General features: G+C 45.1%; 1 protein-coding gene across 1 annotated transcript in view; it reads left to right on the top strand.

Moving 5' to 3' along the window:
- Window positions 1-6,731: 6,731 nt before the first annotated feature.
- tmc1 (transmembrane channel-like 1) overlaps window positions 6,732-15,850 on the top strand; it is a 32,462-nt gene continuing 23,343 nt past the window's right edge. Inside the window, exons 1-2 of the mRNA XM_018759991.2 lie at window positions 6,732-6,867; window positions 7,068-7,142. Coding sequence (XP_018615507.2) covers window positions 6,732-6,867; window positions 7,068-7,142 — 211 coding nt within the window. The remainder of the gene's footprint in view (window positions 6,868-7,067; window positions 7,143-15,850) is intronic.

The following is a 15,850-nucleotide window of genomic DNA, read 5'->3' on the forward strand; positions in this document are numbered from 1 at the left end:
GGTAGGGAAGAAATTTAAGCTTCTTGGTTTCAGGTCATGGTGATATATGTGTTAGCAAGGCTGAATTTGTTGTCTCTATGGCTTCATAGTGATGTTGGTTGGACTGGATCCTTGTGTAGAGCTGTTGTAATGCACACATGAGGTATAACATCATGACCTGTGTATCTTGAATGCATGGGCAACGGGCAGTGTGCTGCCCAGTAACATGAACCAGTCATTTGAAGGTTGTCAGCAGTGGAACCACTAGGCATTAAATTTGTTCAGCATCTTTATGGAGACACTGGATGTATAAATTTTAGTAGTTGTAGATCTTTGTGTTAGCTTCGGTATAAAGTAATTATAATAGCATGAGCCTTGAAAAACATTTCAGTCTGATAAAGCCTCTTTCTTTCCTCAACAACACGTGTCTGAATACATATTGTTGTACAGTATTATGGACTCATCTGAAGTATGAAAAACAGATGTATGTAACACACATTAAATGTCTTTTGAAATTTTAAACATTAGAGTGGTCACGTCCCCCTTTCAATTTGGAATTGTTTGTCCCCTCCCCCTCCAGCCTTACGCCCTGTGTTACCGGGTAGGCTCCGGTTCCCCGTGACCCCGTATGGCACAAGCGGTTCTGAAAATATGTGTGTGTGTGTGTGTGTGTGTGTGTGTGAGTGAGTTGGATTCAAGATGGCTGCCTTCAAGATGGTGGAGGGGTATTCGCACATACCTTGCAGATACACCCACTGATCCAACGTACAACAGTACTGGTATGTATGGAACTGTGGTTTAACTGTGGTTTAACTGGGGTAGTTGAGTGTGTGGAGTTGCGGTATTTGTTAAAGGTGAAGAGCATCTAACGTGTGTGTGGAGGGGGTTGGGTCTGAGATGCCAGACTACACTGTTGAGCCTTCCGGAGGTGTCGTGGGTCTAATTCAACAAAATACAGATGAAGGGAGGTGCCCACTTGACAACCTCAACGAAATACCTGTGTTGGTACACTGTGATTGTGTTGGGTAGGTAAGGAGGTTAAGCTTCTTAGTCTCGAGCCATGAAGATTTATATTGGCAGTGCTGGATATTCTTCTCTGTGGGTTCATGGTGATGTTGTAATATGTGCATGGGGTGCAATGTCTTGTCCTGTGTATCCTGAATGTCTCTTTTTAAATATATAGCAAAAAATGAGCAGATGTATAAAAACTCACTTACGGAACTCACAGGACTTACATACTCCTTGCTCCCAGCTTTATCACAAAAGTAATCTGGTTGAACACCTGCTGTTCCTGGTAAATCCCCAGGCTTGCTCATTGTACTGAGCACTAACCTCTAGGTCTTGAACTCGGTGAAAAATAGTACATCTCAGAGTGCTGCATTAAAGAAAACAGTTTACAATGGAAGTGAACAGTGAGTCCCGGTTGCTGTTTCTCATTCATAAGGAAAGAACTGAAGTGAAATGAACAGACCAGAGTCCAGTTAATAGCTGTGGGAGCTGAACAGCAGTGCAAGTGTGTAGGCAAAGTCCGGGGTGGGGGTGCGCTCTACAATAAGTGAGCTTTTGTTTCCCCGGGGGTTGTGGAGCAGATGTCCTGAGTGGTGAGCAACCCCTGGATTTATCCTTTGTCCCAATGTGCAGACTGGGCCTGGCTGCCACGTGCTTGAGCTTTTGTAGCAGGCGTTCCTTCTGAACAGTGTGTGCCGTCACTCCAGAACGCCCCCCACTCCAACCCACCCCGATGCCCCTGGCTTTGTTTGCTTTCTCATGTGGAGATGGGTCCTGCCACGTGCTCAAGGTTCAGCAGCAGACGTGCCTCCTTGAAATTGTGTGTCGTGACTCTAGAACCCCCTCTCCGAGCCCCCCGTCCCCCATGTATTTTCCCTGATCCCACACCCTTTCCTGTGCTGTCAACCTTATACTGAATGAGGCCTTGCACAGTAATAAAGCTATTTTATGCAGGGGTTTTACCTTTTCACTAAGTTAGTAAGCTAGTATGCACGTTTTCATAATTTACTTTGCTTCTTATATTTTTAATGAAGACCCACAGTGCATGGTGAAATGCAAAATTATGTATTCCTTATTTACATTTACATGTATTCATTTAGCAGACTCTTTTCTCCAAAGCGGCGTACGTCTCCTAGAAAATACGATGTGTTCATTACGTTAGCAGAAAGAGACACTTAGATGCAGACGTGTGATTCAGTGCATTTAGTTTGTGTCTTTCTACCATAAAACAGTGTTCATCAGGACCAGCATAAAACTTTATCCGAATACCCGTGATTCCAAATCACCTTAATTTTTATACCAAATAATTTTTGAGATATATATAAACATTTACATTACATGGAAACCATAAAGGCAACCTTATGGTTTCTTCTTACCAAGAGTGCTTGTCCTTTGAACTGTTATTACAAACAATACTATTAACCTGTTTACTCTATTAACTATTAATCTGTTTAAACATATTTATCTTTTTGTTATTTCTGTGAATATGATTGGGCAGCCAGAAGAAGATCTATCCCAGGCACACACACACATTTTCAGAACCACTTGTCTTATACAGGGTTACAGGGAACCAGAGCCTACCCGGTAACACAGGGCATAAGGCCGGAGGGGGAGGGGACACACCCAGGACAGGACGCCAGTCCATCACAAGGCACCCGAAGCGGGACTTGAACCCCAAACCCACCGGAGAGCAGGACCATGGCCCAACCCACTGCGCCACCACACCCTGCCCAGGCACACAAATATGCAAAAAAAAAAACTCCTCTTAACAATGTAGGTTTGTAATTTTTTTTTGTTTTACCAGTGCGCTTGCCTCTTCAGACTGTGATGGAATACTGTTCAATAAGATAACATCATGTGACGACTGAATTGTCTGAAAGAAGCTATGGGCAAAGTACAGTTTTTGGTAAACAGGAGCAAGGCAAAGGCTGATATAAAAATCAAAGGGTGTGTAGGAGGAGATATGGTATTGTGAGTAACACAAAATCAGTTTCGTACATAAATAAACAATTTACATTGGCGAGTGACCCTTTACCGTGTCTTTAAAGAGAACTGTGGTATTTATACTTAGGCAGAGTAGATAAAAGCACACACTGACATTGGAGAGCCTTGAGTGACTATACACTGCTTTCTTACTCACCCAACGAAGTACAGAAAAACTACGATATGGGTTTATAACCGAAGCCCCATCAGTTCTAATCATTTTGGAGTCATCATGTTCTAAGACTGTATGAGTGTCTTTTCCAGAAACAGATCTGTTAGACAGGTTTGGCAGCCACATACTTAACGAGTCTGATTCTGCCCTCACTCATAACTGACTAACAGGCTTTTTCATACTTGAGATTAATGAGTCATTTCTGGAACTAAATGTTCAAAGTGTTGTGGTGGTGAGGGTTTCTCGGATTCTGCTCTGGCCCTCAGACCCTTCAGACATTTATGTCTTTACAATCAAAAAAATAAAAAAATGAAAGTACGAGTCCGATGTTTCATGAATAGTTGAGTTTCTCACTATTTAAAATACATTATTTCAGAACTGTGTTTCTAATCTGGTATCTTGGCTTGTGTGGAAATACATCGATTACATCAATGTTGCATCATTCTTTGTATGAATGGAATAAAGCTGCTTAGTCTCCTATACATACTGTACTGTAAGTATGGTACAAAAACATTTCTTTTACTAATCCACCTCAGCTTCACTATTCGGCATACTACTAATTAGTAGATAATTTTATGTCATAAATATTTATAGTCCCATTGTGATTGACATTACAGCAAAAAATTTGTATATATGTATGTAACACTCAAGGGGGATGAGGTGGTGCAGTGGTGCAGTGGGTTGGACTGGGTCCTGCTCTCTGGTGGGTCTGGGGTTCAAGTCCAGCTTGGGGTGCCTTGTGACAGACTGGTGTCCTGTACTGGGTGTATCCCCTCCCCCTTCCAGCCTTATGCCCTGTGTTGCTGGGTTAGGCTCTGGCTCCCTGCAACCCTAAATGGGACAAGCAGTTCAGAAAGTGTGTGTGTGTGTGTGTAACACCTGTACTTAAAATTAAGATTTAAAGCTCAACATTAGGGGGGGTGTGGTGGTGCAGTGGGTTTGGCCTGTGCCTGCTCTATGGTGGGTCTTGGGTTCAAGTCCCACTGGGGGTGCCTTGTGATGGACTAGTGTCCTGTCCTGGGTTTATCCCCTTCCAGCCTTGCACCCTGTGTTGCTGGGTTAGGCTCTGGCTCAGCATGACCCCACTTGGGACAAAAATTAGATGACTATTTAAAAATAAATGTAAAAATACTTGATCTCACCTGCTATACCAAGCATAAACATATGCTCTTGAGTGAATACAATAAGAAGGATGGGGGAAAAAAGCATGTAAATGTAATTAAACTTAGGTGGAATACCAGGAAGGTAATTATGCATTTACTTGATCAAAGGAATCACTTAATGTCAACTTCTCATTCTGGAAATGCAAGAATGAACCAGTTGAACTGATCATCACACAGAGGCCACAAAGTCATCCATCTGCCCTATGCGAGCATTCCTGAGAGCAATACACCCACGGGGTGAAAGGTAACAGCAACGGTACTGAAAATGAACCAGGAACCCAATGTGCACATGACTGCGGGGGGGGTGTGGGTGGTTGTTGGGTGTCTGCCAGGGAAGAGCTGACAGCACAGAGATGTGTGACAGGCGCTGGAGGGATGTGAACCAGTTTGTTCTGGGAACTCCCCTGACAAAGTCAGCTGTGGAGAGTGGAGTCTGCAGCTTGATAGCCTAGCAACTGGGTTGCTGCTCACTGTGATGGACGGCCTGCTTAGCACGGTGGAGAATTAGCGATAAAGGGGCTCTATGGGATTGCTTTTTTTGGCTTGGTGAAGCTGGCTGAAGTGGCATGTTGTGTAAATGAAGTGAATAAGTAAATTCAAAGAGCAGTGCATCGAGAAGCAAAACAGAAATGTGCAGGAGCTGGATAAAATAATGGAAATACCTAGCATTATATTAATGTCAAAAGCCAAGTAAGGAATAGCAGTGGCATCACTGTGGTTGGTGTCACCCAGTTCAGTGACTCATGATGTCATCCCTCCCATGTACCCTCCTCCCATACCAGACCATACAGAATCCTTAGTAATGTTTTTTCTACTAATGTTAATCATAAATTGTATTTCCCGTCTATTATTAATAGCAATAGTGGCATAAACAACTAGCAAAATTAAAATTACACATTTAAATTACAATATCATACACACAGCCTAAATGTATTTACATAATTTCATTTATAATGTATTTACATCATACATTATAATTACATCATTTCATGTGGTAAAGTGAAAATTTGGTAAGAAAATAGAATTCTAAGTAAAAATGTTTAAGAACTACATCAAAATTATGTTCATTTTAACGTTATTGATATCGGTTCACAAATAGTAATGACCACAATATTGTCGCTAAAACACCAGAAAATGTAACAAAATCAGCGACTATAAAAACAGCAGCGGTGACGAAAACAAAAGCGCGTGCTTGTAGCGCGTGGAGATGAAACCACGTGATTCGAAGCATCACTGTAATTGGGTAATAATGAGATCTCTGAGCAGAGTGCATTGGAAGGGTCAAAAGGTAAATGAGCACAGAGTTTTATCCTTATAGCTATATTGATACGTCAGCTGGGCTTTATTATGGGTGCCTTGTGACGGACTGGCGTCCCATCCTGGGTGTGTCCCCTCCCCCTCTGGCCTTACGCCCTGTGTTGCCGGGTAGGCTCCGGTTCCCCGTGACCCCGTATGGGACAAGCGGTTCTGAAAATGTGTGTGTGTGTGTGTTTTTGTTCTTATAACTAACTACAGGGATATTTTTTATAAAAATTATAAATTTCTGCTGAAACGCTGCACAAAAATTATAGATGGTCATTTTGGTGTCACCCCCTGTTACCCTGTGCGGTCCGCAACTCCTGCTGCACCCCCATAGTGACGCCAGGGGTAGGGTCTTTCTTTGCCTTCATAACAGCTTCAGTCCTTTTTGGAATGCTGTCATAGAAGTCCTGAACTGTGAGTAATGGGATACTGCGCCTTTCTTCAAGAAAAGGAAAAGCCTCCAGTTCCTTGAGGCGGGTTTGTCCAGTGCCTCGCTGTTTAGGAGGTCTGGGGTTCGAGTCCTGCTGGGTGCCTTGCGATGGACTGGCATCCCGTCCAGGATGTTCCCCCACACCCCTTCAGCCTTGCACCCAATGTTGCCGGTAAGGCTCGGGCTCGTCACGGCCCCACTCAGGACTAGCGCTTGTTGACAGTGGAGGGAAGGACATACACTGCAGGAGAACAAAATTCCATTTCTCTTTGCACCTCTGTGCCACACAAAACATACAGTTCAGTGAAAAAGGAGGAAAAAAGATAAACAGACAAGTGCAGAGACAAGACAGTGCGGTACGCAGGCCAGAGTCTAGCAACAACATACACAACATATAATATACACAGACATCATTGTACACAATGCTATAAAAAGATTTACGGACAATATAAATAGAATATAAGTACAAAAAGGCTATATGGCACATGTAATTTAACTGTAAACGAGAACAATTAAACATTTGACACTAGAGACTAGAGGCACTAGACAGCTAGCTAGTAACAGGAACTATAAGTTAAATAACTTTATTTGCTTAAAGTGACATGTACCTTGTACAAAGTAGCACATGCTTTTTTCAGGACTAGTGCAGACTTTTATATGTGTTGGGGGAAAAAGCAATCAACTGTATCAGGAGATGGGTGTGCTGATGGCTGGGGGCTTCATGCAGTTGAGGATAAGGGAAGAAGCTGTTACACAGTCTGGAGGAGGTCCGGATATTTTGGTGTCTCCTTCCAGATGGCAGAGTGATGAAGAGATTGTGAGACGCGTCGGTGGGGTCAGATGTGATGCTGACAGCTTTGCGGGTGCATTGTATGTGGTAGCTGTGCTGCATGGGGGTGGAGGGGAATCACTGATAATCCTTCCTGTGATGTTCACTATCCATTGTTAGGACCTGTGATCAGAGAGCTTGCAGCTCCCATACCAGGCAGTGATGCAGTTGGTTAGTATGCTTTCTATGGTTCCTCTGTAGAATGTAATGAGGATGAGTGCGGGGCTTGCCTTCTTCACTCGCCACAAAAAGTGGAGATGCTGCTGGGCTCTTTTGGTGAGTACTGATGTCTCTGAGGACCATGCGAGATCCTCAACAATGTGCACTCCCAGGAACTTTGAGCTGCTCATTCTCTCCACAGTGGTGCCATTGATGGTAAGTGGAGGGTGGGCTGCGTGAGCCTTTCCTAGGGTGCACCTAGTCCTGCAAAAATCGCTGTTGTGCTTCTATGCCAAACAATCACCACTGGTTTTTGAGGCTGTACTTTCATGGGATTTTGCAACTATCCGGTGAAGCGTCCATATATTACTATCGACGAGCTTTAACTTGTGAGCACTGTTCTGCTTTGCTGATGGAATTTGTCTATGTCAGCCCTTGTAGCTGCCTCACATTGCTTTGAAAGCTCACATATCAAGGTGCTTATTGCCAGACCTGTTTTAAAGATAATTCGTACTGTACTTCTAATTAACTCCGCCATGGATAATCCCAAGCCCAGTTTAGAAAGGAGGAGGGTTGGGCGTGGGGCTAGCTACCCCACACCGTAAAAACCTTCCCAGCTACAGAAACGCCAACAAGGAACCTTCAAGACATTTTAGTAGAGACACTTGAGAGCCCTTGTTGGTGGCTATGCCGCAGGAGGGTTGGAAGGCGTTTATAATGAGGATGATGATGATGATACTTCTAATAGGCAATCAAGCTGAATATGACCTGTCTGCAACTATATTTGTAAAAGTGATTGACTTACTTGAAATATAAACTCCTTTTGCATGTTGTGTTTCTGTTGTTTTGTCTACCCCTGTATATGCCCTCGTTGTCATTCCTTTACAAGTTGATATTTACAATGGCTTCATCCTCATATATTCTGAGATTTATTTATTCCTATCTAACTGTTATTGCAAGACATCTGACCATACACCACAAATAGTTAAACTATAATTTCTACTGTAGGATTCTGTTTATCCATCCCTTGTCAACAATGACTTTTCCCGAGTGGGGTCACGGCAAGCCATAGCTCACCCAGCAGCACAGGGCGCAAGGCTGAAGGGGGGAGGGGGACACACTGGATGGGACGCCAGCCCGTTGCTAGCCACCCCAAGCGGGGCTTGAACCCCAGACCAGCTACACAGTGCCCCCCATGTTCTGGTTATTGGATATTCATTTCTCACCCTCAGAGCAATAGTGTAGTCCTTCGGTAGCAGAAAAACAGGGACGTAATATTCTTAAGAATTTGCAGCTTCAAGTTATTACACATCTGGCTTATTGATGAGTAAATAAAAAAAACAAATGAGCAAAACTAATTTTTTGAAGGAAAGAGGAAATTCAATTGAATGACGGTCAATAAGAAATGTTGTCTTCATACCATCAGCATGGAATTGCTTTAACGGTACCTCACTTGACGTAGCCTGTGCTTTGATGAATGCTTTGTGGAAAAAATTGTGGACACCAACAATAGTCCTTTCATACAAATTCTCATGAGCAAGAGTGGCCTAGAAATAAAGTAGCACAACGCATCATAGTCACTCACTATAAGAATGAATGCATAATGCTCAGCGTGGGCAGATGCCCCCCACATCTGTCAAGAAGAACAAGACTCTTGAGCTACTACAGACAATCCTTTGGAGATGTGGTGTGCAAACAGCACATGATGAGGTCTCAGCGATAGATGGCCAGATGAGATGATGTCGTCCTCTTAGCAGGATCCTGTAACACTCCTATAACTCGGCTCTGGAGTTCCCCTGCAGACACTTGTGCTGATAAGGATGCTTGAAATAGTTGACCTCCACACACATTCTGCCTCTTAATGTTTTCCTGTTTACGCTCGTACTCTAAAGTACAGATGGGCCTGTTCTTTCTGAGAACACAGTTTTCCCCTTGTTGACAGCTTCTTCTTTTCAATAATACATTTTAAGTAGCTCTCCAAGAGAACACATTTGCCTTCTCCTTTTTACATTTATTCATTTAGCTGACGCTTTTCTCCAAAGCAACTAACAATGTTAAAGTTACAGTTATATTACAGACACAAGCTTACAATTATTTAATTGTAAGCTTGTGTCTGTAATAACTACAATATTTAATTATTAGGGTGGCACAGCAAGTAGCGCTGCTGTCTCATAGCACCTAGGTGGTGCAATAAGATGTGGGTCTGTGTGGAGTCTGCATGGGTTTCCACTGGGTGCTCTGGTTTCCTCCCACAGTCCAAAGACATGCTGTTCAGGTTCCCCATAGTGTGTGAGTAACAGAGAGAGAGTGTGTGTGTGTTCCACTGATGTATGGATGAGTGACCCAGTGTAAGTCACCTTGGTGAATAAGGTGTGTGGGCTGGTAACACTACATAGAGTTCATTGAAAGCTGCTTTGGAAAAAAGTGTCTGCTAAATAAATAAGAATTTACCCATTTATACAGCATGGCAATTTTTACTGGAGCAATTTAGGGTAAGTATCTTTTCTCAAGGGTACTACAGCTAGAGAACAAAGCTGCAACCTTTGGATCCAAAGGCAGTGACTTTAACCACTATGCTACCAACTGTTTTTCTGCTCATTGTTTTCCACATGCAGGTTTTGTGGACTGTGGACACCCTACTGTTTGTGTCTTTTGCAGTCACTGTGCTTTGTCAGGGTATTTTTTGTCGTTCAGCTCTTCGGCATATCTTCAGCAGGTTACTAATCAAAGCCATGACACAAGGTCCCTGGGGTTTTTCCAAAGCCTTAAGTGCAGAATGTTTTTCTTTGTTTTGGTGCTGTGAACGATAACTCTCAGTATCAAAACAAATGTTCTTGCAACATGTCCAGTGCTGGAAAAAGTGACGTAACAGCTGCTGGCAGCCCTGAACTGGTCCACACAACAGTTGGCAGTTCCTCACTGAAGTTCAGAGAAGAGACAAGCAAAGGCAATATTTTGCTTTCAGAAGGAGAAGTGTTGTGTTTGCTTCAACCGGTCTTTTGGAAAAACACATTATTTTCATCTCAACCAAGTGACACAGAACCCAGCTAGACAACCTCCACCCATGCATCTATTTTCATTGCCTGAAAATAGATTTACAGTTATAAAATATTGCAAAATATCTTTTCTGGTGTGCAGTTACTCATATACACATATGGCTGTGTAGGTGATCAACAACTTGTTCTGAGATTAGATCAGATAATACACACACTGTCCAAAACCGCTTGTCCCAGTGAACTGGAGCCTAACCAGGCAACAAAGGGCACAAGGGCACACACCCTAGACAGGACACCAGTCCACTGCAAGGCACCCCAAACAGGACTTGAACCCCAGACCCACCAGAGAGCAGGACCCGGTCAAGCCCACTGTGTCACCACACCCCCCGCAAGATTAGATCAGTGACGTGGAAAAGCATGTCTCTTTCCAGTTCTTCTTATTTTTGCCTCTTTTTTTTGGGATTAAATTTGATCAGATTGTTGGTCATTTCAAGTAATATGTGAATGGAACCTGAGAAAGGAAAAAAATATATACACACACAGTATAACTGATGCTTTTCTCCACAGTGACTTACAATGTTAAGGTTACAATTATTTGCCCATTTATACAGCTGGGTAATTTTACTGGAGCAATTTTATGGTAAGTACCTTGCTCAAGGGTACTACAGTTGGAGGTGGAGATCAAACCTGCAAACTTCAGATCCAAAGACAGTGGCTTTAACCACTACAGTAGAGCAGTCCGTCCATCCATCCATCCATCCATCCATCCATCCATCCATCCATCCATCAATCAATCAATCAATCAATCAATCAATCAATCAATCAATCAATCAATCAACAACCGCTTCTCCCGAGTGGGGTCGCGGTGATCTGGTGCGTAACCTGCAACACAGGGCGCAAGGCTGGAGAAGGAGGGGACACACCCAGGACGGGATGCCAGTTCACGCAAGGCACCCCAAACAAGGCTCAAACCGCAGCCCTTAAGCAGTTCAATGTGTTAAAATTGACATCTCTATTGTTTTTATGTCATTTCCCTGGTATGTAACATTACGGAATGTGTGGAGCAAAGGGGGCAAATGTTTTTTCACAGCATTGTACATCCCACTGCATTTATTTCATATTACAGGTGAACGATCCTAGTAAAGCTCAAGGAAGAAAAAGATCTGCTCATTTTTTGATTTTATGCAAGTACCAAATACTTCTTTCCGTTTTTCAGACCAGCAGGAGATCATAGCATGTTAGTTTGTTTGTATGATATTAAATGTTTGTCTCAATAAATAGACACTGTTGCTTGTAATATAGCATACCGTGCCATGAGGGGAAAAGAACTTGGGCTGAAAGTAGCTCTCACAGTTCTGTTAAATGCAGTGCCTGAAACAGCGGTTAAATTTAGCAGAGGAACTTGAGCTGCCCTCACTGGAACCTTTCAGGACTCGTGGACTTGTGGATTTCGCCCTTCGTTCTGCATGCTGTTCGCTTCAGATATTTTGGTGGAGCCCCTGGAAACATATGGAGTGGCCTTGTGGCGCTGCTGTCTCACAGTGCCTGGGTGGTGCAAGGGGTGTGGGTTGATCCCTGCTCAGTCTGTATGGCATTGGCATGTTCTGTGGGTGCTCTGGCTTCCTCCCACAGTCCAAAGACATGCTGTTCAGGTTCCCTCATAGAGTGTGAGTGACACAGAGAGAGTGTGTTCCACTGATATATGAATGAGTGACCCAGTGTAAGTAGTGTATCTAGCAGTGTAAGTCACCACGGTGAATAAGGTGTGTGGGCTGATAACACTACGCAGAGTTCACTGGAAGTCGCTTTGGAGAAAAGTGTCTACTAAATAAATAAATGTAAACATCAGCTCCTGAAAAACACTATACACTCAAAAAATTTGTGGCAGATCATAACATGGGACATGCTTTGCCTTTTCATATGTGCTGGTACCTGAGAGCACATTGACCACAGTGCCCTCTTGCGGGGACACACACCAGTACCACCACTCACCTTCTTCTTGGGATATATGAGCGTTGATTTATTTGCTTTTCTCTATTTATTATTTTTGCAAAGCAATAGAATCTTGAGACTATATAACATTGTGAGCCAGTTGTCACCATGACAATATAAAGCCAGAGTTGATGTTATCTTGGATTACATTTCTTGGCTTCATGCTGTCATTCATATTGGCCGGAGAGCACGTAGCTATGCAAAGCCATAACCACAAACACAAAATAATCCATTTCAAATTATTCAGTATTAAACAGATATTTTTCCAAATCAGTATTTAACAAATTAATGCTGTCAGATTTTTTTTTTTTAATGAGGACATTTTTTTGAGCATTTTTGAGGAAAAACAAGCACGCAGAAGTTATTAGGAGCACAACTACAACGGCAGAGGTTTATTGATTCAGTGGTATTATACTGCATTGTTTCCAGCTGGGAGAAGGTGTGGTGGTGTGGTGGTGCAGTGGGTTGGACCACAGTCCTGCTGTTCAGTGGGTCTGGGGTTCGAGTCCCACTTGGGGTGCCTTGCGATGGACTGGTGTCCTGTCCTGGGTGTGTCCCCTCCCCCTCCGGCCTTATGCTCTGTGTTACCGGGTTGGCTCTGGTTCCCTGTACGGGACAAGCAGTTCTGAAAGTGTGTGTGTGTTTTCAGCTGGGGGGGGGGGGTGTGGTGGTGTAGTGGGTTGGACTGGGTCCTGTTCTCTGTGGAGTTTGAGTCTTGCTTGGGGTGCCTTGCGATGGACTGGTGTCCTGCCCTGGGTGTGTCCCCTCCAGCCTTATGCCCTGTGTTGCTAGGTTAGGCTCTGGCTCCCTGTGACCCTCTATGGGACAAGCAGTTTCAGACAATGTGTGTGTGTCTTTTCAGCTGACTTATTAAGTTCTTAACATTTCTAGGGTTACTTAGGGATAAGTGTTTTTTATATCAAGCCATCCATTTTCAAAACCTGCTTATCCAGTATACAAGTTCCCTGTTTCCCAATGCTTATCTCTCTAAGTAGAGGGCATAATGCAGGGCACATCCTGAATGGAGCACTGCATTGAATGCTTTTGTATATCTTTTTTGCGTTCTTTTAACACTAATGTGAGATTTTGAAATATGCTGTATTTTCCACAGACTTATGTGTTTCGACGGCAGTATCTGACCAAGTTTTGCGATAGAGTCTTGGTAGATGCTTTTCCTTTCCTCTTAACTTTAAGGTAGCAATTCAAATGAACTGCACTGGGTGTGTAAACACACATTTATGAGCTCATAGGTGGACAAGACACTGTAGTCACCCATCCCATCTTTTTACCTTGAGGAAAACCCATCTCCCACTGCCCATCCTCACCATATTCTACAGAGACAATATCGAGAGCATCCTGATCAGCTGCATCACTGCCTGATTCGGAAATTGCATTGTTTCGGATCGCAAGACTTTGCAGCGGATAGTGAGGACAGCTGAAAAGATCACTGGGGTCTCTCTTCCCTCCATCACAGATATTTACACAGCACGTTGCATCTGCAAAACTACCACGTTGCGGATCACCCCACTCACCATTCACACAAACTCTTCACCCTCCTGCCCTCTGGTAAAAGCTACCGAAGAATTCGGGCCTCATGGCCAGACTGTATAACAGTTTCTTCCCTTAAGCCATCTGACTCCCCAATACCCAGGGACTGAACTGACACCAGCCCACACATGCACACACTTACTTGGCCAAACACCACTTCACCCCCTTTGCAATTTTTTTTGCAATTATGTTTACATTTTTACAGCATTTCTTATTATATTGTAATATATTGTTTTATTGTGTATATTATAATACAGTATATTGTAATGTATAGTTGTCATATAATATATTGTCCATCCATCCATCTTCCTCCGCTTACCCGGGACCGGGTCGCGGGGGCAGTAGCCCAAGCAGAGCCCCCCAGACTTCCCTCTCTCCGCACACCTCCTCCAGTTCCTCTGGGGAAACCCCAAGGCGTTCCCAGGCCAGCTGGGAGACATAGTCTCTCCAACGAGTCCTGGGTCTGCCCCGAGGCCTCCTCCCAGTGGGACGTGCCCGGAACACCTCCCCAGGGAGGCGTCCAGGAGACATCCGGAACAGATGCCCGAGCCACCTCAACTGGCTCCTCTCGATGCGGAGGAGCAGCGGCTCTACTCAAAGCTCCTCCCGGGTGACTGAGCTCCTCACCCTATCCCTAAGGGTGCGCCCAGCCACTCTGCGGAGGAAACTCATTTCTGCCGCTTGTATCCGCGATCTCATTCTTTCTGTCATGATCCAGAGTTCATGACCATAGGTGAGGGTAGGAACGTAGATCGACCGGTAAATTGAAAGCTTCACCTTACGACTCAGCTCCTTCTTCACCACAACAGACCGGTACAATGACCACATTACTGCGGACACCGCACCGATCCGTCTGTCAACCTGCCGCTCCATTTTTCCCTCACTCATGAACAAGACCCCGAGATACTTAAACTCCTCCACTTGAGGGAGCAACTCCTCCCTAACCCGAAGGGGGCAATCTACCTTTTTCCGACTGAGAACCATGGCCTCAGATTTGGAGGTGCTGATTCTCATCCCCGCCGCTTTGCACTCGGCTGCAAACCTCTCCAGTGCACGCTGCAAGTCTTGACTTGATGAAGCCAACAGGACCACATCGTCCGCAAAAAGCAGAGACGAGATCCTGCGGCCACCAAAACAGACACCCTCCGTTCCCTGGCTGCGCCTAGAAATTCTGTCCATGAAGATAATGAACAGAATTGGTGACAAAGGGCAGCCCTGGCGGAGTCCAACATGCACCGGGAACAGGTCCGACTTACTGCCGGCAATGCGAACCAAGCTCCTGCTCCGGTCATACAGAGAACGAACAGCCCGTAGCAGCAAGCCCTGAACCCCATAATCCCGAAGTAGCCCCACTGGATGCCACGAGGGACACGGTCGAATGCTTTCTCCAGGTCCACAAAACACATATGGGCTGGTTGCGCAAACTCCCACGAACCCCCCAACACCCTAGTGAGGGTATAGAGCTGGTCCAGCGTTCCACGGCCAGGGCGAAAACCGCATTGCTCCTCCTGAATCCGAGGTTCGACTATCGGTCGGATTCTCCTCTCCAGTACCCCGGCATAGACTTTCCCAGGGAGGCTAAGGAGTGTGATCCCCCTATAATTGGGACACAATCTCTGGTCCCCCTTCTTAAAAAGAGGGACCACCACCCTGGTCTGCCAGTCCAGAGGCACCGTTCCCGAGCTCCACGCAATGCTGCAGAGGCGTGTCAGCCAAGACAGCCCCACAAACATCCAGAGACTTGAGAAACTCGGGGCGGATCTCATCCACCCCCGGAGCCTTGCCACCGAGGAGTTTTTTGACTACCTCAGCAACTTCATCCAGGGTAATGGACGAGTCCCCCTCCAAGTCCCCAGCCTCAGCTTCCTCTACGGAAGGCATGTCGGAGGGATTGAGGAGATCCCCAAAGTACTCCTTCCACCGCCCGAGGACATCCTCAGTTGAGGTCAGCAGCGCACCACTTCCACTGTAAACAGTGTTGGCGGAATACTGCTTCCCCCTTCTGAGTTGCCGGACGGTTTGCCAGAATCTCCTTGAGGCTGACTGAAAGTCTTCCTCCATGGCTTCGCCGAACTCCTCCCAGGCCCAAGTTTTTGCCGCGGCGACTGCCAGAGCCGCGTTCCGTCTGGCCCGCCGGTACCCGTCAGCTGCTTCAGGAGTCCCATGAGCCAGCCAGGCCCAATAGAACTCCTTCTTCAGCTTGACGGCATCCCTTACCTCCGGTGTCCCCCACCGTGTTTGGGGATTGCCGCCGCGACAGGTGCCGGAGACTTTATGGCCGCAGCTCCG

The sequence above is a fragment of the Scleropages formosus genome, chromosome 17 (genome assembly GCF_900964775.1).
Source record: "Scleropages formosus chromosome 17, fSclFor1.1, whole genome shotgun sequence".
NCBI classification, from domain to species: domain Eukaryota; kingdom Metazoa; phylum Chordata; class Actinopteri; order Osteoglossiformes; family Osteoglossidae; genus Scleropages; species Scleropages formosus.